The sequence below is a fragment of the Nematostella vectensis genome, chromosome 14, assembly GCF_932526225.1.
Source record: "Nematostella vectensis chromosome 14, jaNemVect1.1, whole genome shotgun sequence".
In the NCBI taxonomy this organism is placed as follows: Eukaryota; Metazoa; Cnidaria; class Anthozoa; order Actiniaria; family Edwardsiidae; genus Nematostella; species Nematostella vectensis.
Genome location: NC_064047.1, coordinates 926,770 through 953,242, shown reverse-complemented (window position 1 = coordinate 953,242; position 26,473 = coordinate 926,770). Strand labels below are relative to the sequence as shown.

At 43.4% G+C, this 26,473-nt stretch overlaps 1 protein-coding gene across 5 annotated transcripts in view; it reads right to left on the bottom strand.

Annotated features, from left to right (window-relative positions):
• LOC5512847 (dystrophin) overlaps nucleotides 1-26,473 on the bottom strand; it is an 89,145-nt gene that overhangs the window by 54,378 nt on the left and 8,294 nt on the right. For all 5 annotated transcript variants that reach the window (XM_048721355.1, XM_032382310.2, XM_048721353.1 and 2 more), the window contains 25 exons: nucleotides 25,079-25,164; nucleotides 24,629-24,709; nucleotides 24,427-24,542; nucleotides 24,086-24,280; nucleotides 23,277-23,422; nucleotides 22,326-22,568; nucleotides 21,820-22,001; nucleotides 21,327-21,471; nucleotides 20,444-20,610; nucleotides 19,727-19,889; nucleotides 19,047-19,229; nucleotides 17,935-18,096; nucleotides 17,265-17,447; nucleotides 16,656-16,802; nucleotides 16,090-16,282; nucleotides 15,339-15,469; nucleotides 14,153-14,329; nucleotides 13,034-13,183; nucleotides 12,375-12,581; nucleotides 9,426-9,545; nucleotides 8,493-8,648; nucleotides 7,567-7,731; nucleotides 6,847-7,017; nucleotides 3,810-3,947; nucleotides 2,242-2,562 (listed from right to left, as the gene is read on the bottom strand). In XM_048721355.1, coding sequence (XP_048577312.1) covers nucleotides 2,242-2,562; nucleotides 3,810-3,947; nucleotides 6,847-7,017; nucleotides 7,567-7,731; nucleotides 8,493-8,648; nucleotides 9,426-9,545; nucleotides 12,375-12,581; nucleotides 13,034-13,183; nucleotides 14,153-14,329; nucleotides 15,339-15,469; nucleotides 16,090-16,282; nucleotides 16,656-16,802; nucleotides 17,265-17,447; nucleotides 17,935-18,096; nucleotides 19,047-19,229; nucleotides 19,727-19,889; nucleotides 20,444-20,610; nucleotides 21,327-21,471; nucleotides 21,820-22,001; nucleotides 22,326-22,568; nucleotides 23,277-23,422; nucleotides 24,086-24,280; nucleotides 24,427-24,542; nucleotides 24,629-24,709; nucleotides 25,079-25,164 — 4,128 coding nt within the window. The remainder of the gene's footprint in view (nucleotides 1-2,241; nucleotides 2,563-3,809; nucleotides 3,948-6,846; nucleotides 7,018-7,566; nucleotides 7,732-8,492; nucleotides 8,649-9,425; nucleotides 9,546-12,374; nucleotides 12,582-13,033; nucleotides 13,184-14,152; nucleotides 14,330-15,338; nucleotides 15,470-16,089; nucleotides 16,283-16,655; nucleotides 16,803-17,264; nucleotides 17,448-17,934; nucleotides 18,097-19,046; nucleotides 19,230-19,726; nucleotides 19,890-20,443; nucleotides 20,611-21,326; nucleotides 21,472-21,819; nucleotides 22,002-22,325; nucleotides 22,569-23,276; nucleotides 23,423-24,085; nucleotides 24,281-24,426; nucleotides 24,543-24,628; nucleotides 24,710-25,078; nucleotides 25,165-26,473) is intronic.

Genomic DNA, 26,473 nt, shown 5'->3' with positions numbered 1-26,473 from the left:
ACTTTATAACAAGTCACGATACACAAGATGTTTTAACAAAGCTCGTAGCGACATAAAGGCGGGCTAAGCATCTGAATTCTTATTACTACAATGTCGCCTATTGAGAAAAAAACCACAAAAACTGCGCTCCTATGGCAATAAACCTGAGATCTCACTTCCTCACAATAGAGGCAACGAAAGTATGCCCGAGCTTACAGACTTAAAACAATATAATTCGCCACAGAAATTATAAATATGGCAAAAGTTTGCGAAGTCTGTAAAAAGGATTAGATTCGCAGTCTTTCGGTTCGTAACGCAAAATTTCTTTCGATGTCTTCTAAGCCATTTAAATGAATAAAACAAACAAAAAGCTGTCTAAAGATAAAATTATGTGGGGGATTAACACTGATATATTTTCCAAACTACATTTTCTACATTAATTCGTAGTTTAAGTATATAAAGTGTTACACAAACAATTTGTATTCGATAGCTTCCGTAGGATTGATATCATGAATATTATGTTCTGTATGCATTATAATGTTATCATTCGATGTGCCATAACAAGTTCTTTTAAAAACAATAGCTGGCTATAAGTGAAAGAAAAGAAAAAGCGTAGATATACAGTGTAAATATACATTTATAAGAAATTAAGTTGTACCTACTACACATTAGCAAGTGTGAAAAACACCTTTTTCGCAAACGGAAACTAAACAAACTTCATCAAAATCCCCAATCAATTCAAAATCTACCAATTTCACCAAGACGAAGTTGTGGGGAATCAAATTTTCGGGAAAAAAAACATAATCATAACTAATCTACATGCTCTACAAAAACTCCCGAAAAATTAACCCTAGTTAAATTGCAAAAAAACTTGAAATTTTCCTTCCTTAAAGGAATTGTACATGATTCTATCAGAGTGAACATTTGGAAAGAAATAATTTAAAAACGATAGTTTCGATCATTTAGAGCGGAATTTTAATTGGAATTCACATAAACTTATCTTACCTCTGTGGCTTTAATGAGTCGCTCTCGAAACGCGATAAACATGGTAGAAATCGCTTATCTATGAATCGATCGAGCGAGTAACGCTTTTAGACACAATCAACAATTTCCTGCATTATCAGACTGCAAGCGATTTTCTTCCAAGTCTATATCCGAGACCCCCTAGGCAGCGAACACAAACAACAAGGACGCAAAAAGCTCTCAGTGCAGCGCCCGATCTTTTACTCAGCAGCCTCCCACGGCGGTTCTTTTGGGAGAGTTCTCACTTTCCAATCCATGTTGAACAATTACTGCTGACGATCGTTTAGCCGGTTTCGATTCAGCTATTAATAATTGGAGAGAAAGTTTTATAGCTTGAATCCTTTGCAAGTTTAATTTGAAACACAGAAAAACTGCAATTAACAATTGGAGAGAAAGTTTGATAGCTTGAACCCTTTGCAAGTTTAATTTGAAACACACGAACAAATAATTTTTATTCTTAAAACCGAAACAATCAGTTTATTGTACCTTAATGCGATTGCTTCTATGAGGAAAAGGGAAACTTAAGCGACGGCTGATTTATAGTCAAACCATTACTATGTAGAAATGAAAGAAAGTCGTCACGAAACACCGAAAACAAGTGATGTTACAGTATGGCCGCGTCAACGCGGCATAACAAAATCATGTCACGTTTGAAACGTCAAACACGGTCACGCTAACGCATCACGGCACAAAGAGTCGACAGGTCACGCGTTTTGAGACGGTATGGCACGTCACGGTATATCACGCATGACACAACACGATACTTCAACATGAAGCTGTGTTTTCTTGCCCCTGGTCACAACAAGACACCGACACGTCACGGAACGTAACACAGAACACTAAAACGCCGCGTAAAGCATCACAACACCACAACGGTAACGTCACGTAAGGTATCACAACAAGACACGTACACGTCATGTAACAAAGAACACGAAAACGCCACGTAACGCATTACAACATGACAACGGTAACGTCACGTAACGTATCACAACAAGACACGTACACGTCAAGTAACACAGAACACGAAAACGCAACGTAACGAATCTTAACATGACAACGGTAACGTCACGTAACGTATCACAAAAAGACACGCATACGTCAGGTAACGAATCACATGACACGGACTCGTCACGTCACAGGTAACAGTAACGCAACATGATCACGCTTATACAACTGCAATGAATTTTTCGGGTTACCCATAATCCCTTTGGCACCTAACACTCCACCCAGTACACTTACCGAGCACTGTTCAATCAGACTTTGTATATCCCGAGGATCTCCAGATACGAGCTTTATTTTACGAACGCCCCTCGATATCTTGTCCAGTTGTGTTAGTAATTCACCAGTGACAGTCTCGAACTCGCTACCAAGTTTCTTCATCGGCTGGTCTCGTACATGAGCAAATTTCGTGTGTACAGTTTCCCATTTGGTCTTAAAGTGCTCGAGATCTCGAAGCAGCTTGGCATAGTTCGTACCCTGGGTTGCTTGGTCGAGTTCTCGGCAGGTTTTCTCGATTGAGGCGAGCAGTTCTTTGTTGGAGGAGAATTCTTCAGTCAAACTCTGTGAAAAAGGAGCGATAAGAGGAACTTCGATAATGCACAATTCAGAACAAACAAAATCTAGCAAGTGAAGCATAACTTTCATACAAAGAGATATTTTTAATTATGGAAACCTCCGAAGAACTCCGTTTAACATTGTTGACATCTTATAACATTCCGAAACTAACAGTTCGACATTGTAGGTAATATAAAACAAGAAAAGCGACTAATTTTTATAATCGGATTCATTCTCTCTTACGCTTAATTTTTCTACCTTTTAAGCAGCGATGAATTTCTTCGTCAAACAAAGGCCGTTTCGTTCACAATATAGCATCAAAGATGGCACAGTAACTCACAGTTTCTATAAATGTTTCACGAGTCCTTAACCTCCACAAAAACCTTTAGTTCCGTCCCGATAGAATTCTTAATACGGGACATAATAAATAAGAGTTCACGGTTATCGCTTGTAAATCTTGTATAAAATATCATTATGCCAAGTGATACGTTTATCGCTTTGAATCAATGGCTGCAATTCTATTGGATAACAATAATAAGCGAGCTAGAACGACATCCTCCTTAGCACTGATTTAAACTGAAGTGTGAACGTGCTTCAGGCTTTGTGGCTAGTATGGCGTTTGGTACCCTGGGTACCAGAGGCTCCGAGCTTCGCGGCAAAAACGTTTTTCTCGCCGCGAAGCTCGGAGCCTCTGGTACCCGGGGTAGGTGTTTGAAGGGAAACTATGGATTGATGAACACTCACTATAATTCTATTTTGACTGTAAGTAAAATTAACCGTTTTCTTATGATGTAGGAGGTTCGTATAGGTTAAGCCTTGTGGTTTTCTACTGGCCTCACTCACACTATTTATAAAACCGACTGTATCTTTTGACGGACAATCACGCCGCCATTTTATGCTCCCGCTCAGTGCCGAGTCCTTCAAGACATCCATTTTCATCGGCTAATTCATGCGATTAACCAAGATAGTTTCAATCATATATCGTCAATAACGTATCAGACTTCATTCGTATTTTGAAGTCTCCTTGACAGTTGTATTTTAAATCAAACAATAACAAAGGAGTGGTTGATTGATATTCTTTAAAAAGAACATCACAATTTGCATACAAACCAAAAATCTATCAGCTTCACTGACACCTTATTACAAAGGTATTGTTAGGTATTATTAACTGCTTGTGTTAAAGGAAGAAGACAAGACCTAGCGTCCCCCCCCCCCCCCCCCAACGGAAGGAAATTTTCAATTGCGCGGCTAACCTTGAGCTCCCGCTCGTCCAAGGTCTCGGTGGAGGTGAGTTTAGATGAGATAAGAACCTCGATCTTTGTTATCCAGATCCGAATGACCTCAAAGTCTTTCTTTAGTTGCTGCCGTTTGCTCAGCTCTCCATTGAGAACCTGAGTATCAAGGACAAGAAATCAGTATTATAATAATCAATATATCAAAGGACCTTCATAATAAGGGCAGAAACACTTAGTCCGACTGCAGTACTGCTAGCATTACCCTATAAAAGACCTGTATAAAAGGGGCGGAAGCACTTAGTCCGACTGCAGTACTGCTAGCATTACCCTATTAAAGACCTGTATAAAAGGGGCGGAAACACTTAGTCCGACTGCAGTACTGCTAGCATTACCCTATAAAAGACCTGTATAAAAGGGGCGGAAACACTTAGTCCGACTGCAGTACTGCTAGCATTACCCTATTAAAGACCTGTATAAAAGGGGCGGAAACACTTAGTCCGACTGCAGTACTGCTAGCATTACCCTATAAAAGACCTGTATAAAAGGGGCGGAAACACTTAGTCCGACTGCAGTACTGCTAGCATTACCCTATTAAAGACCTGTATAAAAGGGGCGGAAACACTTAGTCCGACTGCAGTACTGCTAGCATTACCCTATTAAAGACCTGTATAAAAGGGGCGGAAACACTTAGTCCAACTGCAGTACTGCTAGCATTACCCTATTAAAGACCTGTATAAAAGGGGCGGAAACACTTAGTCCGACTGCAGTACTGCTAGCATTACCCTATTAAAGACCTGTATAAAAGGGGCGGAAACACTTAGTCCGACTGCAGTACTGCTAGCATTACCCTATTAAAGACCTGTATAATAGGGGCGGAAACACTTAGTCCGACTGCAGTACTGCTAGCATTACCCTATTAAAGACCTGTATAAAAGGGGCGGAAACACTTAGTCCGACTGCAGTACTGCTAGCATTACCCTATTAAAGACCTGTATAAAAGGGTGGAAACACTTAGTCCGACTGCAGTACTGCTAGCATTACCCTATAAAAGACCTGTATAAAAGGGTGGAAACACGCAGTCTGCGATCACTACGAGATTCGACATTGGCACCTTGGTACGAAAAATGCTGTTGGTCTCCCCATCCTCCCCCCTCCGCCTTTGTTATAAATCACTTCATGGCGATTAGTCATATCTCTGTTTTGTCTGTCCCCGCATGGCGCACTCATCTCATTTCCCCTCCCGCTCCCCTCCCTCCCTATCCACACGTGACGTCATAACGGTAAGCCATTCCACGTATCATCCCCCCTCCCCTCCCGTCATAACCTGTTTTGTCCTGTTCACACGTGACCGACGTGACCTGACGTGACCATGGAATCTAGCTGTTCCACGTATCATGTTCTTTCCCCTACCCTCCACCTTAGGGTGGTGGGTAGGGAACCTCATGTTGTTTAGCAGTTCCACATATTCGTCTCCCCTCCCTTCCCATCACCTGTTTCGTCCTATCAACATGTGACCTCATGTTGTTTAGCCGTTCCACATATTCGTCTCCCCTCCCTTCCCTCCCCTCACTTGTTTCGTCCTATCCACACGTGCACCTCACGTGCAGCTCACCTCTACGGTGCCGTGACACGGAAGCCTTTTCGCAGTCGAGACGGCCGTTAGACCGCTAACCAATGAGAGAGCGCCAGAAAGCACCGGGCGCCGAAAAAGTAAACAAGAGATACAAACGCACACACGCACTAAATCAACAACAACGCAAAGCTAAAAAACAACTCTAACTTTATTCAAACCGTAGAGGGGAGCTCCCTGTGGCCGTTCCACGTATTCGTCTCCTCTCCCTTCCCCTCCCCTCACCTGTTTCGTCCTATCCACACGTGCACTCATGGAGTTTAGCCGTTCCACATATTCGTCTCCCCTCCCTTCCCTCCCTTCACCTGTTTCGTCCTATCCACACGTGCACTCATGGAGTTTAGCCGTTCCACATATTCGTCTCCCCTCCCTTCCCTCCCCTCACCTGTTTCGTCCTATCCACACGTGCACTCATGGAATTTAGCCGTTCCACATATTCGTCTCCCCTCCCTTCCCTCCCCTCACCTGTTTCGTCCTATCCACACGTGCACTCATGGAGTTTAGCCGTTCCACATATTCGTCTCCCCTCCCTTCCCTCCCCTCACCTGTTTCGTCCTATCCACACGTGCACTCATGGAGTTTAGCCGTTCCACGTATTCGTCTCCCCTCCCTTCCCTCCCCTCACCTGTTTCGTCCTATCCACACGTGCACTCATGGAATTTAGCCGTTCCACATATTCGTCTCCCCTCCCTCCCCTCCCCTCACCTGTTTCGTCCTATCCACACGTGCACTCATGGAGTTTAGCCGTTCCACGTATTCGTCTCCCCTCCCTTCCCTCCCCTCACCTGTTTCGTCCTATCCACACGTGCACTCATGGAATTTAGCCGTTCCACATATTCGTCTCCCCTCCCTCCCCTCCCCTCACCTGTTTCGTCCTATCCACACGTGCACTCATGGAGTTTAGCCGTTCCACATATTCGTCTCCCCTCCCTCCCCTCCCCTCACCTGTTTCGTCCTATCCACACGTGCACTCATGGAGTTTAGCCGTTCCACATATTCGTCTCCTCTCCCTCCCCTCCCCTCACCTGTTTCGTCCTATCCACACGTGCACTCATGGAGTTTAGCCGTTCCACATATTCGTCTCCCCTCCCTCCCCTCCCCTCACCTGTTTCGTCCTATCCACACGTGCACTCATGGAGTTTAGCCGTTCCACATATTCGTCTCCTCTCCCTCCCCTCCCCTCACCTGTTTCGTCCTATCCACACGTGCACTCATGGAGTTTAGCCGTTCCACATATTCGTCTCCCCTCCCTCCCCTCCCCTCACCTGTTTCGTCCTATCCACACGTGCACTCATGGAGTTTAGCCGTTCCACATATTCGTCTCCCCTCCCTCCCCTCCCCTCACCTGTTTCGTCCTATCCACACGTGCACTCATGGAGTTTAGCCGTTCCACATATTCGTCTCCCCTCCCTCCCCTCCCCTCACCTGTTTCGTCCTATCCACACGTGCACTCATGGAGTTTAGCCGTTCCACATATTCGTCTCTCTGTCTCCGTACTACTGCTGCCGCGATGTTCTTGTTGATCAGACCAGCGGCTACATCCTGCACTGATCCACTCCCGGTGGTCTTTAGGCCGGTCAGCAGGCGATTCAGGTTCTAGAAAGAAGCAGTATTATGGCTGTTAGGATTTTTAATTACTCCGGTTGCCAATATTCTGAACTCTTGTTACTTATTTCCCACAGTTTCTGGTTGGGAGGAGCGTGATTGGAAACTATTTCAGTGCTGGAAAATAAAAAAGCTTCGTTAAGCTAGAAGGCATAGTCTTGCTGTTGGAAATCGTCGTCGTGAGTTCGCAAAATGTTGAAAACAGAAGTAAATCGCCCCAATCCATGTCTGAGTGTGTCCCTATGAGTGTAGATCACCTCGCCCATTGACACCTTGCGTCTATAGTATCATTCAGTATCCATTACCACTCGCCCCCCCCCCCAAAAAAAGGAGAGAGCCTAGCCTTAATAGGCTAATAAAGAATATTTCATGTCCTTCTTTCCGACTCTTGACTCATCCCCTGCACAAGGCACTCGTCATACGTATTTCCCCTTGTATAGGTGTCTATATGTTAAGACCATGCGAACGGTCTCAGTGGATTTGAAGCCATTGCTTTATTGTTCGATCCCCCCCCCACCTCAAGAATACCTAAGAGCGTACCCTAAGAGCGTCTTCAATGTCGGTCTCGGATCCTTTCAGGCTATCATAGCATCGTTCTGTCACGCGATCTATCTCGCTCATCTGCTGGTAGTCATGTTTGATGGCGACATTGAACTGTTCCATTTCAGATTTAGTCAACTTGAACTCGTGTTGCCTTTGCGCGACCTGAAAAAGTGATACAAACATGAGATCGCACGCAACTCGCACTTTATCTCTATTCTACATTAATAAAACAAACCAGTTAAGGGCGGGCATCTCTTTATTGATAGCTCGTGGTGGCATTTATACGAAAGTAAAAATTGTTAAGTATGTAACTACAGAAGTTTAAATCAACGAGATCTAAATTTGTGAAAGAGACGCTTCGAATGACCTTGCATATCTTACGACTCTTTAAATACCGACTCTCTTAAACTCCCATGGGAGGTATTTGTGTACATTTCGAAACGTGATAAAATATATTTGATAAGGTTAAATGTGTAAGTAAAATAAAATTGATGTCAGTCCGTTAATCTCTCTGTCTGTCCTCCTTTCTCCTCTACTTCCGTCTGCCTGTCTGTCTGTTTCTCGCTGTGTTTGCATGCCTGTCTTTTCATCCGACGGTCGGTCGGCCTGCATGTCTATTCCTCGCTGTATTTGTATATCTGTCTGTTCATCCGTCCGTCCGTATGTCTGCTTGTCTTTTCATCGTTGTGTTCGCATGCCGGTCTTTTCATCGCGGTGTCCGCCTGCCTGTCTATTCCTCGCTGTGTTTGCATATCCGTCCGTCCGTATGCCTGCCTGCCTATTCCTCGCCGTGTTCGCATGCCCGATTGCATGTCCGTTCGTTGTGTTCGCATATCTGTTCGCATGTCTGTTCGCATGTCTGTCCGCATGTCTGTTCGCAAGACTGTTCGCATGCCTGTTCGCATGTCTGTTCGTCCGTTTACCTTATTCTTGAGTCGTGCCCAGTCACTGTTCAGCTTTTTCAGGTTCTCCACCAATGTGCCTGAGCTACCTTGCTTGGTTTTGTCGACGAGCTGGTTTACGGTCGTGTTGATCCGCACGACGACAGGTGCACGCTTCGAGATGTCCTGCTGGAGATCCTGAAATGGCGCAGAGAAAGGGGTTATTACAAACGTATTTACGCCAGTATTAAAAAGCTATTATGTCTATAATACCCTACTCTTTTCTTTACTGTAATCCTTTTCTGTAATAGAACATATTTGACTTTTATTCATTGTGTAATTGCGTTAACTCACGGCCCCCTCCCCGTCTTTCCTAGTGATCCGTTCTTAACCTTAAAGTGATCTATCTTCTCATTGGTTATCCCTACACTTTTCTAATGATCCGTTCGTTACCTTGTAATGATCCAGCTTCTTCTTGGTTATCCCTCCCCTCCCTTCCACCCACACTTTTCTAATGATCCGTTCGTTATCTTGTAATGATCCATTTTCTTATTAATGATCCCTACCCCCTACTCCACACGTTTCTAATGATCCGTTCGATACTTTGTAATGATCCATCTCCTCATGGGTTATCCCTTCCCTCAGTACCCTCCCCCACACTTTTCTTATGATCCGTCCTTTACCCAGTAATGATCCATCTTCTCATTGATGATCCCTACCCCCTACTCCACACGTTTCTAATGATCCGTTCGTTACCTTGTAATGATCCATCTTCTCATTGATGATCCCTACCCCCTACTCCACACGTTTCTAATGATCCGTTCGTTACCTTGTAATGATCCATTTTCTTATTGGTGATCCTTCCCCTCCCCTCCCCCCACACGTTAAATGATCCGTCCTTTACCTTGTAATGATCCATCTTCTCATTGATTATCCCTACCCCCTACCCCACACGTTAAATGATCCGTCCTTTACCTTGTAATGATCCATCTTCTCATTGGTGATCTCGCCACTTGCAATGTCACGATCATCATCGGCGATGGATCTCTCCGTCTGAATGATCCAATGACTCATTTCTTTCATGTCATGGCTCACCTAGAAAAAGGTAAAACCTTGTTAAGTACACCGGAAGCATATAGCATATGACCCATCACTTTTATGACTTGACTAGAACAAGGTATAACCTAGATAAGCAGACCGGAAGCATAAAGCATATGAAACATTTCCTTATGTCTCTGGTGAACTAGAAAAGGTATAACCTCGATAAGTACACCCGGAAGCACATAGCAAATGACTCATTGCCTTATGTTGTGGCTTAACAAGGACATTGCATAACCTCGACAAATACACCGGAAGTAACCTCTCAGTTGACAGAAATAACAAGATATAAGAGGTATGAAAAATAAAACGTTCAACGTAAGACTCCAGGCGCTTAGAGTTTACCCAGCAAAGTTAAAAGGGAGTAAATAAAAGACAAACGGAATAAATAAATATTAAAGTAATTTAAGAACTTAGCAATAGAACACATGCGGAAAAAAACATTTAAAAAGTCTGAGGTAAATGAAGTGTATACATAAAGGCTGCTAAAGCGTTACACGGCTTTCATTTGTTATACAACATTATAACGTGTAAGCAGAGGGGGCTGGAGACGAAAACAACCGAAGAAAAACTACCAAAGACAACATAAGCGTAACTTAGCGACTTAAAGGGAATCCCTGAACTAAATTTCAGCTGAAGATCCCCACATTGATCCGCTCCGGACTCCGACTCCATAATCCGTATTATACCAGCTGACAGCCACTACAGAAAGGAAATTAAAGACAGACTTAACCCTCGTAGATGGTTATCAGTAAATCTAACGACGCTACAATTCAACTACTCGCCAAGGAAATATCGAATGTTTGTTATAGAATGACTCTCTATGCAAATACTACACAATCAAACTTAAGCCTGGAATTCCCTTTCATTGAACCCTAGCGTTGAACCCAGTTTGATTTATAGGCTGGGGTAATCAAAGCATTGGAAGTAAAAAAAAAATCTGCGAGGTTTTGTTCAATAACATTTAGAGTTTACGCGCATCCTTTTTTAACTTAGCTGAGGTTAACAAAAAGCAAGGTACTGAAACAAACTACATAGGGGGGTATTGAAAAGCTTATGCCAATTACAATGTCGGCTACAGTCCATTCTTGCTTCCAGGTATCTGCCTTTGCGTTACCAGCTGGTTAAAAGCGCTTATGACCCCCAGCTAACGACATCAGCAAATACTTTAAATCGAAATAAAGAGTAATAGTGCAGCTATTATAACAATGGAATTCTTGTCCATTCGAGTCCAAATTCGGTGAATTGTGCGTCCAAAGAGGTAAATTTGGAGTCCAAATTTGTCACACGAGACAATATGCCCCGGTACAACCGCGGGGACTATTGTTGCCATCTCTTAGATATGAACCGAATTAAAAGAGTATTCGTCCAGTTCAGATGTTTCCGGAGCTTTGATCTGGGCCTTGTCCTGGGCCTTGTAAGGTTCGATACTGCGAAAGTTAGATAAAATCCTTGGCAGCGATCACATGCGAATGACTTCGAATACACCGCATGGATCGCAAACATTATATTTCATGTTGTGTCATACCTTAAGGAATATCTCTACCTCCGCCATTTCTTATATTCTTACGATGAGCCAAACGGACGCAACTAAGTTCATGTCAAAGTATGAAATGGCACTTCGCATCCAAACGACACGTTCTAGAGGTAACTTACAGACTTGAACGTTATCTAATCAAGGCGTACAAGTGAAATGGCACTTTTCGCATCCAAACGACACGTTCTAGTGGTAACTTGCAGACTTGAACGTTATCTCACACAATATTTGATGATGTCACGCAATATGAAATAAAACTTTGCGTCACGCATTCAAACGGTTTTTCGCGCAGTCTTACGATACGAGATGGGAGCGCGTCACGCATTCAAACGGTTTTTCGCGCAGTCTTACGATACGAGATGGGAGCGCGTCACGCATTCAAACGGTTTTTCGCGCAGTCTTACGATACGAGATGGGAGCGCGTCACGCATTCAAACGGTTTTTCGCGCAGTCTTACGATACGAGATGGGAGCGCGTCACGCATTCAAACGGTTTTTCGCGCAGTCTTACGATACGACATGGGAGCGCGTCACGCATTCAAACGGTTTTTCGCGCAGTCTTACGATACGAGATGGGAGCATGCCCTGCTAACACGCCCTACTCCATTATGTCATGGAAGTACTTTGATGGTCACGCGATCCTACAGAAATGGTAACATTCACTTATTTGAATACAATAAGCTCTTACGCATCTCGGAATAACGTCAAGCCTGCGAAATTGTTATACGCATATTTTAAATACGTTTGCACTCGAAAATCCATGTGTCGTAACCCGCAGTGCTTCATGGGTAAGGTATAACATGGCTGAATCCTAGTCTCTGAAAACCAAGTGAATGTGTACAGAACACTTATTTGAAATACGTGTATGAAGGCTATGTTACACCATGCAACGACGACCAATAAAAAAAGTTTGCTAAAAAGGTTGCAAAAACACAGGGCAATTTCTTTCGCAGTGCTGCGAAAATAAGAAACCAATTCTAGACTTCTTACAACTTCCAACCCAACAAAAAATTGCATTGTAAGTTGCCAAAGGAGGATGTTACACGCGTAATTTTATTTTAACTCGCAACACAACAAAAATTGCATTGCAAGTTGCAGGAGAAATTGCCTCGTGCAAGTGAGAAAAGGAAAGTTACACACATAATTTCCTTTGAAACTCGCAACAAAAATTGCATTGCAAGTTGCAAAAAGGTGATGTTACACGAATAAATTTCTTGCAACTCGAAACAGAAATTGCATTGCAATTGTCAGTAAAAATTGCCTTATTTAACATGTCCTTGATAGAGATACCTTCTGGTACTTCTCAAGTGCGGCCATGAGGTTGTCCTTTACGCGCCCTGCAAGACGAACAAGCGCATCCCAGCGAACTGTCACGTCATCGAGTTGGTCACGCAATCTCGAGGCATAGGTCGACTCAGCTTTGCTGAGCATGTAGGTTCCGGTCTCGTTGAGGGAATCTAGTTTTCGCTGAAGCTTGGAAATGTCGCCTTGCAGAGCCTGGTTAAACACAAAACAGGAATATATTCATCTCAGGGAACGGTTATAAAAGAAAAACAATCCCTCATCCTTTCGCTTAAAGAAATAGCGGTTTTTCATTGAATAAATTTTTTTTGTCTATTTAGTCAACCTTTGGTATAGCGTAGCCTGTAAAGCTTCCGGATCAATCGTCCTCGCCCATCTCTTTTATCTTATTTAATCCTTATTCTACAACCCATTCTGTTCCAACACATTTCCCTGTACACTCTCTTACATGGTGATCTCATCCCTTTCTCTCGCTGGCTTCTTGCTTTCTACTCCCTTTACTTGGCAATGTTCCAGCTGACCCTCTAGATTCTCTTTGTCAACCTCATCTCTTACCACTCAATGCATCCTCCCAGCCTTTCCCTTATTCTCCCCACCCCCCCCCCCCCCCCCCCACTTCCCTCCCTCGCCTCCTGCCGCCCCCTTACCTCGCTTTGGTCTAGCTGAGCCTCTAGCGTTTCCGGGTCGCCTGCCGCTGGGACTTGGTCCTTCAAGAAACCGTTGACCTCTCTGATCCACTTGTGAAGCCCCTTTATCTCCTCACTAAACTGCTTGTTCTGGTTGATGGCTTTATGCACCTGCATAAAGGTAAAATGTGACGTAAAACATTCATGGGGTTACTGGTATTGAGTTGATTATCAAAGTTTTGTATATTTTTAATAACTGGTACACTTGTCTTGTTCCGAGAATCTGCGTCTTATGGCACGTGATTGCTACCACGTGACCCTGAGTCTGAGGTCACATCGTCATCACTTGATCATACCTGTGATCATACCTGTCATCACCAAGTGACCTCACCACATGCGTGTCATATCACGTGGTCAGCACGTGATCACTCTACCTGTGTTTGTCGTTTCTCCACTAGCACACTGATGTCCTTTCATTTATTGACATTTATACCTGCGTGTGATATCACGTGGTCAGCATTTGATTATTCTACCTGTATTTATTTCTCCACGAGCACACAGATGTCCTTCCATTTATTGTCCAGGTGACCTTTATACCTGCGTGTGATATCACGTGGTCAGCACGTGATTATTCTACCTGTGTTTGTCGTTTCTCCGCTAACACACTGATGTCCTTTCATTTATTGACCTTTATACCTGCTTTTGATATCACGTGGTCAGCACGTGATTATTCTACCTGTGTTTGTCGTTTCTCCGCTAACACACTGATGTCCTTTCATTTATTGTCCAGGTGACCTTTATACCTGCTTTTGATATCACGTGGTCAGAACGTGATTATTCTACCTGTGTTTGTCGTTTCTCCGCTAACACACTGATGTCCTTTCATTTATTGACCTTTATACCTGCTTTTGATATCACGTGGTCAGCACGTGATTATTCTACCTGTGTTTGTCGTTTCTCCGCTAACACACTGATGTCCTTTCATTTATTGACCTTTATACCTGCTTTTGATATCACGTGGTCAGCACGTGATTATTCTACCTGTGTTTGTCGTTTCTCCGCTAACACACTGATGTCCTTTCATTTATTGACCTTTATACCTGCGTGTCATATCACGTGGTCAGAACGTGATTATTCTACCTGTGTTTGTCGTTTCTCCGCTAGCACACTAATGTCCTTCCACTTGTTGTTCAGGTCGTTCAGCTTGGTCCGTAGCTGCTCGAGCTTTTGTCGTGGTAGAGTCTTCATAAACTTGTCTCCTGATGTGTTCAGGTAGTCCAGATTCTTCTTCTGGTCTTGCATGTTGGACTGCAGTTGCTATGGAAACAAAAGAAACAATATAAATACAATTATTTTTTAAACGGTGTACCTATATAGGACTAAGGCACAGTAGGTAATGCTCTGTATTATCTGCGCCTCTGAACACTGGGTTCCGACCTGATTCACTGACACCGATTCTGACGTGATTCACTGACACCGATTCTGACGTGATTCACTGACACCGATTCTGACGTGATTCACTGACACCGGTTCCGACCTGATTCACTGACACCGATTCTGACGTGATTTACTGACACCGGTTCCGACCTGATTCACTGACAACGGTTCCGACTTGATTCACTGACACCGGTTCCGACCTTATTCACTGACACCGGTTCCGACCTGATTCACTGACATTGGTTCCGACCTGATTCACTGACATTGGTTCCGACATGTTTCACTGACACCGGTTCCGACTTGATTCACTGACACCGGTTCCGACTTGATTCACTGACACCGGTTCCGACCTTATTCACTGACACCGGTTCCAACCTGATTCACTGACATTGGTTCCGACCTGATTCACTGACACCGGTTAAGACCTGATTCACTGACACCGGTTCCGACCTGATTCACTGACACCGGTTCCGACATGTTTCACTGACACCGGTTCCGACGTGAATCACTGCCACCGGTTCCGACGTTATTCACTGACACCGGTTCCGGCGTCATTTGAGTTTGTTGGTTCTCGCCATCGCCCAAATTATTTTTTTTTTCTTCGGGTTCAAGGCGAGTGATTAGCTTAGATTAGCTTAGTTTTTGTTCATATTCGTAAACGTCCTTATAATTCGAAGAGCAAATACAGAGATTAGGGATCAACGTATTTGTGACCGTAAGGCTGAGTGTAGTCGCCGTTCTGTTCCAAAAGTTAATGCAGCAAATAAAGCTAAAACAACCGACTCTTTATTTGCACGTATTTACGGCGTCTACACTATGCCTTATTTCCGTCTCGCACTCAAGCATAGATAATCCCAGGTTTCTGCATCCATTCCATTCCTCAAGTTACCTTATATTTGGTCATCTGTTCCTCCAATGTCTTCAATTCACCGATGAGGAATTCGACTGACAACACGCTCTCGATGTTCTTGATAGTCAGCAACACTGAGTCCATAGTGTTCAAGTACTGCTTGGGAGGGCCTGTGGAAATATCAACACACTCAAGACAAAGGCCAGGTAGTGCTTGGGAGGGCCTGTGGAAATATCAACACACTCAAGACAAACGCCAGGTAGTGCTTGGGAGGGCCTGTGGAAATATCAACACACTCAAGACAAACGCCAGGTAGTGCTTGGGAGGGCCTGTGGAAATATCAAAACACTCAAGACAAACGCCAGGTAGTGCTTGGGAGGGCCTGTGGAAATATCAACACACTCAAGACAAACGCCAGGTAGTGCTTGGGAGGGCCTGTGGAAATATCAACACACTCAAGACAAACGCCAGGTCGACAAAGGTCATCAGCACTGTGCACATATTGTTGGGATACTGCTTGTTGACAGGGCCTACTTAGGTTTGCCTATCTCAAACAATTTTCGTATTTTTTTGTCATGTTTTGCTGTCTTTCCACAATGCCGCCCAAGTCAAAAGCTCAAATCTAGTGCTGGTTGAATACCGCTCGACCAATCAAAAACGTGCGCGACAGACGCTTGTAATAGCATAGATCAGATATAATCGAGATGGCTATTGTGAGATTCCTGAATTTTTGGGTTAGCCCATTTGATTGAATACACACATATCATTTTCCAAATGAACCAGCTCTTACCAGACTCAAGTATCACAGTTAGCTCTCGCTTACGCTCCTCCAGCGCACTACGCATGCTCGTCCAACGCTCGTCTTGCCGCTTGACAGTTGCCTGTAATGCGGGCGCATGTTTGTCGTCCTTTGAGAGTCCCTTGGATAGATCCTTCATCTTGGTCAAGTTGTACTCGTTGGCATTCATCTCATCCAGCTTGCTCTACACGAACATGGGGCATGGTCAATGGGCACAATGCACCTTATGTCACCCTGCTACCACGTAGCACATTTAATGACATCATAAATACCACCCAACGCACCTTATGACATCATACATACCACCCAACGTACCTTATGACATCATACATACCACCCAACGCACCTTTTGACATCATACATACCACCCAACGCATCTTACGACATCATTCATGTCACCCAACGCATCTTATGCCACAATACATACCACCCAACGCACCTTTTAACGAGCACCTATGTACACGCTATATACCACCCAATACACCTAATGGCATCCTGCACATCACCCAATACATCACTCTGGTCACCCTAAGGCACCCTAATTATCTACTGCTCACCTTGCATTGGTCCTGCTGCACTTTGATCTCGTAGTCGTTGGCGGGTACTTCACCCATGCGATCAATGAAGCGCTCTACATCCTTTAGGACAGACTCTATTTTACCGCTGATGTCCAACACATCACGACGCTGCTTAGCCATAGATGCCTGCATGACATAATAGAATAGTGATACTTACAGTGCAATTCCAGAAAAGATATACCCCCCTCCTCCTCCGCACACACAAACAAACACCACACACACACTAAGGGGACTGGAGAAAGGAAATTCCGGGGAGGTTTGTCTATTTTGTGCCAATTTCAAGGGGGTACCCTATCTTTTTTTTCATACATGAACTGTATGTTTGGTCACTTTTAGGCTGAGGGACTCGTGATGGGTCATCAGGGGAGGGCTGGGGGAAATGTCCATTAGTGGGATGGGAGGAAGCATATCCTCAATATGTTTCATAATGTAAATGGGAATCGCCTTTTTCACAATTCACATTTCACAAGAGGACATTCTCCCTATATAAATCTATGCTCCCTTGTTTTGATAACTTTTAGTAAATTCCACCCCAACGGTTGATGGCAATCAGTCAATGAGAACAGTTTAATAGGTACCCAACGTTACCTTGGCCCTCTCATCAGTTATCAACTTCGCCACGTGCTCCCATTTCTCCAAGAACACCTTCAGGTCGCGCTCCATGGCTATGGGCGCGGTCTTGTTCGCTCCACAATGCTCCTTGATCTCCTCACACTTCTTCTGGAGCGCGGTCACGCTAGGCGCGCGGTGCTTTCTGGTACTCTCCAGGGACTAGAAGACAGACAAAGGGAGGGTCATGCTGTCTTTAGCAAAAAGAATTGCCTTTAGCTAGTTAATGATCGTAAAAAAAAATTAGAGATGTTATTATCAAAGATTAAACCCGCTTTGTCATCAGTTTACTTCCGCTCGATTACGTAACAACCTCCGATTATTTTTAACGTAAAATGCGAAAAATATTTCAAAATTATCAAAGCAGTGTGTCTACTGCAATTTTCTTCGAGGATGATGATAAAATTGAGCGTATGGCCTGTTTAATAGCGCGGATTCTTACAGATTATTTTGTCTCTTGTCGGTTGAGGTTTCCGTCGGCCGTTCGGAAATAAACTAGTTACAATGCGGCTCCAAGCCCCCCTTGGGTAGCTCACACAAAAGAATGTCTACGAAAAGCAATCGTGATATAGCGGATAAAGCCGTCGTCGTCCTTGCTTGTCGTCGCCGTCCTAGCCGTCATCGTCGGTCAATGAGAAGTACCACTAACCTCTATCAGAGATAACTGCGAGTGAAGCTCTTCGCTACTCATCGCGTCTTCGTTAAAGTTGACGTTAGGCGACAATAGCAGAGTTTCTGTATCTGTTATCCACTGCACTTTCTCGTCCATGTCACTCTTCGCGTGTTGCAGCCTGGGTTCTATTGCCTTAAGCTGTACAAAACACAGACATGCTTTAAAGATTCTCTTTCAGCCGCCATTTTGTCATCCAAGTTAAAACACCAAATGCAAGAAAGTTTCCACCCCCATCCGCAGATTTTGGGAAATTATTGCGATATTTATAAATGAAGAATATAAAATTTGTTTTAGATGGTTATTTCGAGATCATTCCAAATAATTTATTTTTTTAAATTTCGAAAGAAAACAATAACAAATGATGATAAAGGCTCTTCAAATGAACTCAATCACACTAATGGTCTATCGCCAATGCTGCATTCTGATTGTCTGAATTACTAGCCGAACTTCAACTACAAATGACCGTCATGTCAAGGTGTACTGTGTTAGTAGTTTAGTGTGCTGCTGAATTGAGGGTCAAGGTGTTGTGTGGCGTGTTGTTGTGTGGCGTGTTGTTGTGTTTGGCGTGTTGTTGTGTTTGGCGTGTTGTTGTGTTTGGCGTGTTGTTGTGTTTGGCGTGTTGTTGTGTTTGGCGTGTTGTTGTGTTTGGCGTGTTGTTGTGTGGCGTGTTGTTGTGTGGCGTGTTGTTGTGTGGCGTGTTGTTGTGTTTGGCGTGTTGTTGTGTTTGGCGTGTTGTTGTGTGGCGTGTTGTTGTGTGGCGTGTTGTTGTGTGGCGTGTTGTTGTGTGGCGTGTTGTTGTGTGGCGTGTTGTTGTGTAGCGTGTTGTTGTGTGGCGTGTTGTTGTGTGGCGTGTTGTTGTGTGGCGTGTTGTTGTGTGGCGTGTTGTTGTGTGGCGTGTTGTTGTGTGACGTGTTGTTGTGCGACGTGTTGTTGTGTGACGTGTTGTTGTGTGGCGTGTTGTTGTGTAGCGTGTTGTTGTGTAGCGTGTTGTTGTGTAGCGTGTTGTTGTGTGGCGTGTTGTTGTGTGGCGTGTTGTTCAGTAGAGCCCTCTACAAGCAACCAACAACACCTCGTTTCATTCTTCTCACCAATGTAATTCTATTTGCGGTGTCAGTAGTAATCTTGTTCCACTGGTCATTAAAGTCCTCCATCCTGTCTTGTATGTTCATCACAGCGTCTGAATCCTCGTCAAGATGCTCCGCTACGCGCTCCGCCGCCAGGTTGAATGTGCCGAAAGTCGCCTGTTGTGCCTCCATCTCTTGCTCAAGGGCCTGTCCACACAACAGATGTAATGCATAAGATATTGATGAAGTCAGTTTGATGTACCACCTGCTCAAGGGCCTGTCCACACAACAGATGTAATGCATAAGATATTGATGAAGTCAGTTTGATGTACCACCTGCTCAAGGGCCTGTCCACACAACAGATGTAATGCATAAGATATTGATGAATTCAGTTTGATGTACCACCTGCTCGAGGTTCAGTTTGATGTACCACCTGCTCGAGGTTCAGTTTGATGTACCACCTGCTCGAGGTTCAGTTTGATGTACCACCTGCTCGAGGTTCAGTTTGATGTACCACCTGCTCGAGGTTCAGTTTGATGTACCACCTGCTCGAGGTTCAGTTTGATGTACCACCTGCTCGAGGTTCAGTTTGATGTACCACCTGCTCGAGGTTCGCGTCATTCAGGCTGCTGAGGTTCACTGTTCTAACATTCTCTATTTTGTACATGTTTCATAAATAGAATGAGGGTTTAAAATCGACATACCACTAGCTGCTCGAGATTGGTCCTCACGTCATCCAAACTACTGAGGTCCACTGTTTTGAGATCCTCTATTTCTCTCTCCTTCTCCATGAGCCAGGCGGCGAGACGCTTCTCTTCGTCCCGGTACTCTTGCCAGTTGCTAAGGACTTCCTGGAGAATACTCCACCTGGCAACGACAATAGGGATCAGATGGTAGTTCAAGGAGGATGATGGAGAGAAAAGGCGGACAAGGGACAATGCTGAGTACTTACTGAATGGGGACAGTGACAGAGTGAGGGGTTGGTCAGGAAGGAAAGAACAGAGTCAGAGGGGAGGGGGAGAATGGGGAACGAAGGCTGAGGAAGGACAATGGTGAGTACTTACTAAATGGAGACAACGATAAACAGATTTAGAAGTTGGTGAGGAAGGGAAGAACAGAGTCACAGGGGAGAGCAAGGAGGAGAATCGAGAATAAAGGCCGGGGAGGAACAATGGTGAGTACTTTCTAAATGGAGACACTGATAGACAGATTTAGAAGTTGGTGAGGAAGGGAAGAACAGAGGCAGAGGGGACAACAAGAAGAGGACGGTAAGTGAAGGCTGAGGAAAGACAACGATATTGTTATTAAATGGAGACAGTGATAACACGATGACCGATTTGGAAGTTGATGAAGGAAGTAGAAGAAAAGTTTCAGTGACGGTCATCTGGTTGGATGACAACGCGTACTATATAACGGCTTACCGCATCTCAGTCCATCGGCAGACGCCAGACCATCTCTCGCCCAACACAGCGAGCTGCTCCTCTAGGTCTGCGGTCACATTCTCGGCGGCATTGTCCTCAACAACCACAACCATGTGGGTCAGCGAATTCACTTTCTGCTGTTGCTGCTCCAGATTTTCTTGAAATTTCTAGGAATTGAAACAGAATAAACAGATTCTATTTAACAAACTGTAGTAATTTCCTAAAATAATACTGCAACCTATCGCCAGTAGACATAATGCCTATTTATTCTTCTTGTTCCTTCATATATAACTTCTCTGTCGTTGCTTTATTCGTTTGTGTAAACAAGACTTTATATACCCTGTTTCCTTCCTTCGCTAGTGAAAACATGCCGTTGTACAACCCTTAATTCAGTCATCACCTCCTTGCCTTGTGTTATTCCATCTGGAGATGCTATATTCGCTAGGGTTAACATGCCTTAAAACTTTTGTTTCCTTCCTGCGCTAGTGTAAACATGCCTTATTACTTCTCTGTTCTCTTCCTTCGCTAGTGTAAACATGCCTTAATACTTCTGTTTCCTTCCCTCGCCCCCTTGCCTTGTGTTATTCCATCTAGAGATGCTATATTCGCTAGTGTAAACATGCCTTAATACTTCTCTGTTTCCTTCCTTCGCTAGTGTAAAATACCTTAATACTTTTTTGTTTCCTTCCTTTGCTAGTGTAAACATGCCTTATTACCTCTCTGTTTCTTTCCTTCGCTAGTGTAAACATACATTTATACTTCTTTGTTTCCTTCCTTCGCTAGGGTAAACATGCCTTAATACTTCTTTGTTTTCTTTCTTCGCTAGTGTAAACATGCTTTAATACTTCTGTTTCCTTCCTGCGCTAGTGTACACATGCCTTACCTTGTGTTGTTCCACCTGTTGACGCACTGCCTCCATGTCTGATCCCAGCTCCTCAGCACCATCGATGATCTTCTCCGCCTTATCGAGCCACTCCGCCAGCTGGTCGATCTGTCGCTGTTGAAGGCTCATCAATTGCTCGTGCAAGCTGGATAAGACAACGAGAATAATCGGGTCAGAAAATATGATCCAAAAACGCAAAGAAAGCCTCCATAGCATTCACAAAACCTAGTCACATCAAGCAAGTTAATGATATATTTAAAAAAAAACATCGTCGATTAATTATAAAACTTCATTTATGAATGACTGTTTTGTAGATTTCTTGCAAATAGACCTTTTGTTGAAGTAGTTGATCTACCGATCGTTAACGTGCATACAAAGATGCAAATTGGATCGAAAGGTAAAAACATCGAAGGTAAAAAAACTTTAGGTGTTCAAAATTCTTATAACCGTATACAGACAAAAATACTAAAATCACGTTAGGAGAATTGCTTACCTGGTCTGCCTCTCCATGGAGGTAATCCTTAGCGATTCCCATCTCTCGTTCAGCGAGATCATCTGGTCACGTATCTCGTTCTCCTCCTTCTCCGTGACCACGCCCTCGCTGATGAGCTGATTGCCGAACTCCAGTACTCCGCCCACACTCGCCTGGTGTGACGTCAGCTCCATCATGAAGTCCTACGAAGACACAGAAGCAAGATTAGCCCCACAAAGAGACAGAATGAAAAGGTCAATTATCGTTAACACGACTGCCTATACAAAGAAACAATAAGATAAAATTTCAAAATAATAGCGGTCGAGAAACAAAGTTTTTCCCTGCTACCACTAGCAAGTTTAAGAGTCCGTTAGGGTCTATATGAGACATTTTAACAATCACTACTGGGTATTTTTATTGGGAATGCCAAAAAATAATCAAACAGTGTTCTAGTCCATTATAAGAGCATGCGCGGTGCAGAACTTTCGCCATGGAGATCACATTATTAGAGCATGCGCAGTACTGACCTCGTGATCATGGAACTGGTCCTTGACGACATCCACGTCAGTGGAAATGTCGGCTTGGTTACTTAGCTTGGTCTCAGCCTCCCTCAGCCAGGTCAAAACTTCCTGCAGCTGCGCATTGTAGTCCTCCCAGTCCCGATCTGCCATCGAGTCCCGATTAGACTCCGAGAATGAGCCCACGGAGTCACGGACGCTGCCCGTCTCTAGGATGAATGAATCCGGTCTTTTTTCGAGAATTCTTTCGACCTAGGGGTGATTCCACAACAATCACAAGTGGATTAGACTAAGAGAATGAGTTGATGGAGTCATAAACGCTGCCCGTCTCTAGGAATATGAGAACGGTCTTCTTTTGACAATTCTTTCAACCTAGGTTAAGGAACGTCAATCAACCACTCCTTTGTTGTTGTTTATAATTGAAAATACAACGATTTATTCGCAAGGAAAATTCAAAATAGCAAGCTACAAGTGAAGTCTGATACGGTATTGACGATATTTCCTTAAAAATAAATTCGTTACTCGCTTGAATTAGCCGATGGAAATGGATTCTTTGTGACACTCGTTTTACAAACGGAAAAACATGACTTGGCGTTTCCAATAAGCTCATTTCACATCAGTGCTTAGTAAGCAATATCAAACAAAATGTCAATTGCGACTTCTTTTAAAATGATGCGACTTTTTGTAAGTGTCATTGAAATTAGGGCAAGGATGATCAAAAACAATTATCTTAGAAAGCCAAATCTGGGTATGTGGATTTCCGCCTCAGGTTATTTGTGTTTTAACTAGGGAAAATCATTCAGGAATACAAGGAAATGATGGCCATTGTAAGAAATTGTATATCCTTTCTAAATCTCTTTGAGGTGCGCATGTTCAGGGTTTTTCGGTTTGAAAATTCGAGAGGGCGTTTCTGAGGGAGTCGCCATAGTAACTGGAAATGACATAAACGAAATGACGTACCACTGTTGATGACGGTCTCTCAGAGCTGGTGGGCGGCTCCTTGACAATAGTGGTTGCCGTGGTGACGTATCTGACAGGTTCCCCGTCATGCTCTTCGTGGCTTGTCTTCACGTATTTTTGCCCGTCGCTTGAGTACGATGTATTGACTACAAACAGATGGCAAGGAATGTCGAGTAGGTACAACGCGACAACATTCCATATCTAATGCGCTTGAGGAACCTAGCGTCCACAAAGGCAAGGCGCAAAATGATATTAAGCTTCCCACCTCCCTCCACCTCCCCCCACAAACCTTTCTCCACGACAAAAGTTCAAAGCATGTCAAAGACCTAAAAAGCGGTCTCAAATCTCAAAGACTTCAAGCAAATTTCATCTTCATGATCATATCGGTAACTAGTGAAAGGCGAGGATCAATTATGCTCCAGATTTTGAAATACGCTACTTCCCTCTACTAAGCCTCCCCTCTCTTAAAAAAAAAAAAACACGAAAAAAGGTAAAAAAAAAAATAGAATCCCTGGGTAATTAACAGGGGTTTTTCGGTATGCACACTAAAGATAACAAGCGTCCCACATGGCTCACACACAATCAATCACACACTCACTTGCTCTTCCTATATTTCCCTTAAATATGCCTGCTTCCCACATGGCTCACACACAATCAATCACACACTCACTTGCTCTTCCTATATTTCCCTTAAATATGCCTGCGTCCCACATGACTCACACAATCAATCACACACTCACTTGCTCTTCCTATATTTCCATCGAAGATGTCTGCGTCCCACATGGCTTACACACACTAAATATACTCACTTGTTCTCTTGACAGTGCTTGACTGGCGGGTGGTCATCTCCATTGTGGTTGTCTGCTGTGTTACGCGACCGTTACGCGTGACTGTCACGCCATGCCCCCCATTATCGGCACCCATCTTTAGCGGCGAGAGTTTGTGACACAACATGGTCACGTACATGATAATGGACTTCTTGTCCGGTCTGTCACGCACTACATCTGTAACGCAACAAACACAAATGTTATGGTGAGTGTATTGCGTTACACGTGAATGGTATTGCAGTATTGCGGTACAAGGACGTTATGGTGGGTATATTGCGTTACACGTGAAGAATGCGCCGTACTTGGTGCGCATGCGCACTTACCCTCCGCGTCCAGCAGGCTGTCCACCCCCAGAGAGTCACGTGCTACCTTGAATGCATGCTCGCAATTGCTCATGGGACTGCTGCCTACGAGTGCATCGTAGCTAAACAAATCGGGTCTGAAAAAGAGTCATTGAAATTATTAAAGCCCGTCGACCCGACTTTCTTAGAGTATGAAACCCTGTGCAAATGAGATCGTATTTACCTGTATCTGTGTATGACTGCGTTAAAAGCGAGGCCGTCACGCCAGCTTGTGGTAAAGTTGGTCACGCTGACCCCCTTGTACCTGAAACCAAAGTCTCGGGTTTAACAAAGTAGCCATATTCACGAGAGGAACATTAATTACTTGAAAGCTTTCTGTTGCAGTATACAAAGTAAAATATTTGAAGCATTTAAAAAAATATGTTTGTCTGGTCATTTTAGCAATTTTTTTCTGCTTTTGAATATTTTATAAAGGGTTTTTCATGTCGAGGCCAAAGACGAGATTTTTGAGATCTCAAAAAAGCTCAGATAAAAAAAAGATATCAAAATGTGTACCTAGGTTTGTGTAATAACCCTTGATCTATCTGATAAATATAAGTTTGTGGCTTTATCATCCCACGCCAAGCAGATGGAAATGGATTCATAATTTGTATTTTCGAATTGTTCGAGTTACCCTTTGGTGGTATTCTGACACCAGCTAAGCAGCACCTCTTCGGGAGTACCCTCTTCGTCCATCAGGAATTGAAGTGCAAAATTGAGCTACAAGGGAATACAAAGTTAGTCACGTTGAAGACAATAACGTTTATAACCACGACGATGATGAAGATTATGATAATGATGATTACGTCTGGTTATAGTGGTGATGATGACAATGATGTATGGTGATGAAGATGTTGATGATGATGGTGGTGGTGATGATGATAATAATGATGATGGTGGTGGTGGTGATGGTGATGATGACAATGACGCTAATGGTGATGACGATGCTGATGATGGTGGTGGTGGTGATGACAATGATTATGATGATGACGACAATGATGATGATGACGATGATGATGATGGTGTTGGCTGTGGTGATGATGCAACGACTGATAATGATGACGTGACGACGATGATGCTGGTGGTGGGGATAGTTGTCATGATGGTAGAGATGGTGATGCTGATAATGATGATAAAAATAATAAGACTTAATACATACAGTAATTTATGTTTTTCTAACAGGATTAACTAAACATAAATACAGTTAAGCCCTCAAAATTAATATTTTTAAATTTTAGATCGAAATCCATAAAGCTATAAAGTATTAAGTATGAAACACCAAAAACTGGAATTCGACTCTGCCAAATTTTTGTCTTTAATAAGACTCTTATAAAAGACGAAAATTTGGCAGAGTCGAATTCCAGTTTTTGGTGTATTGCATTCATTCTCCTGATTCACGAACACGACTATTTCGGCTTTTTATATTTATCCGTATTAAGTATGAAGATATATTGTAAAAACTAGCGTAAAAACTCATTCTTTCCAAACCAAAAAGATTCCTCTTGGTATTAAGACTAGGAAATAAACAACAGATAAATTATAACCATGATTAAATAAAAAAAAAAATTAGCGATTCACGATCCGAAGAGTCTGAAGTGAGAACTTGCTAGATAAGAAAGTTGCGTGATATATTACAAATGGAACTAAAAAGCCAAGAGATCCGAAATAACGACATCTCAATCTTTATCTTAAATCTCATTTACACCGTTGACAGTCACACATTCAACTTGATAGCCCAAAATAGAATAGTTGTGTTCAAAACAAATTATTATACTAGGGTACTGCGTGCTCTTACACGCAGTTGGCTCAGTAAATTGTATCGGTGTTACTTGGGCAGTGATTGGATATAAATCATGCGTGCAACGATGCCTAAAAAAGTGATATATTATCGATGTATCGATAATATATCATTAGCAATCCATGACTTAATCGATCTTTCTTATCGATGTAAAATGTTATAACTACTATTATCCGAACAAAGGAAAAGGTAGTGGATATTAACTCTTTTTGTGACAAATTTGGAATCAGG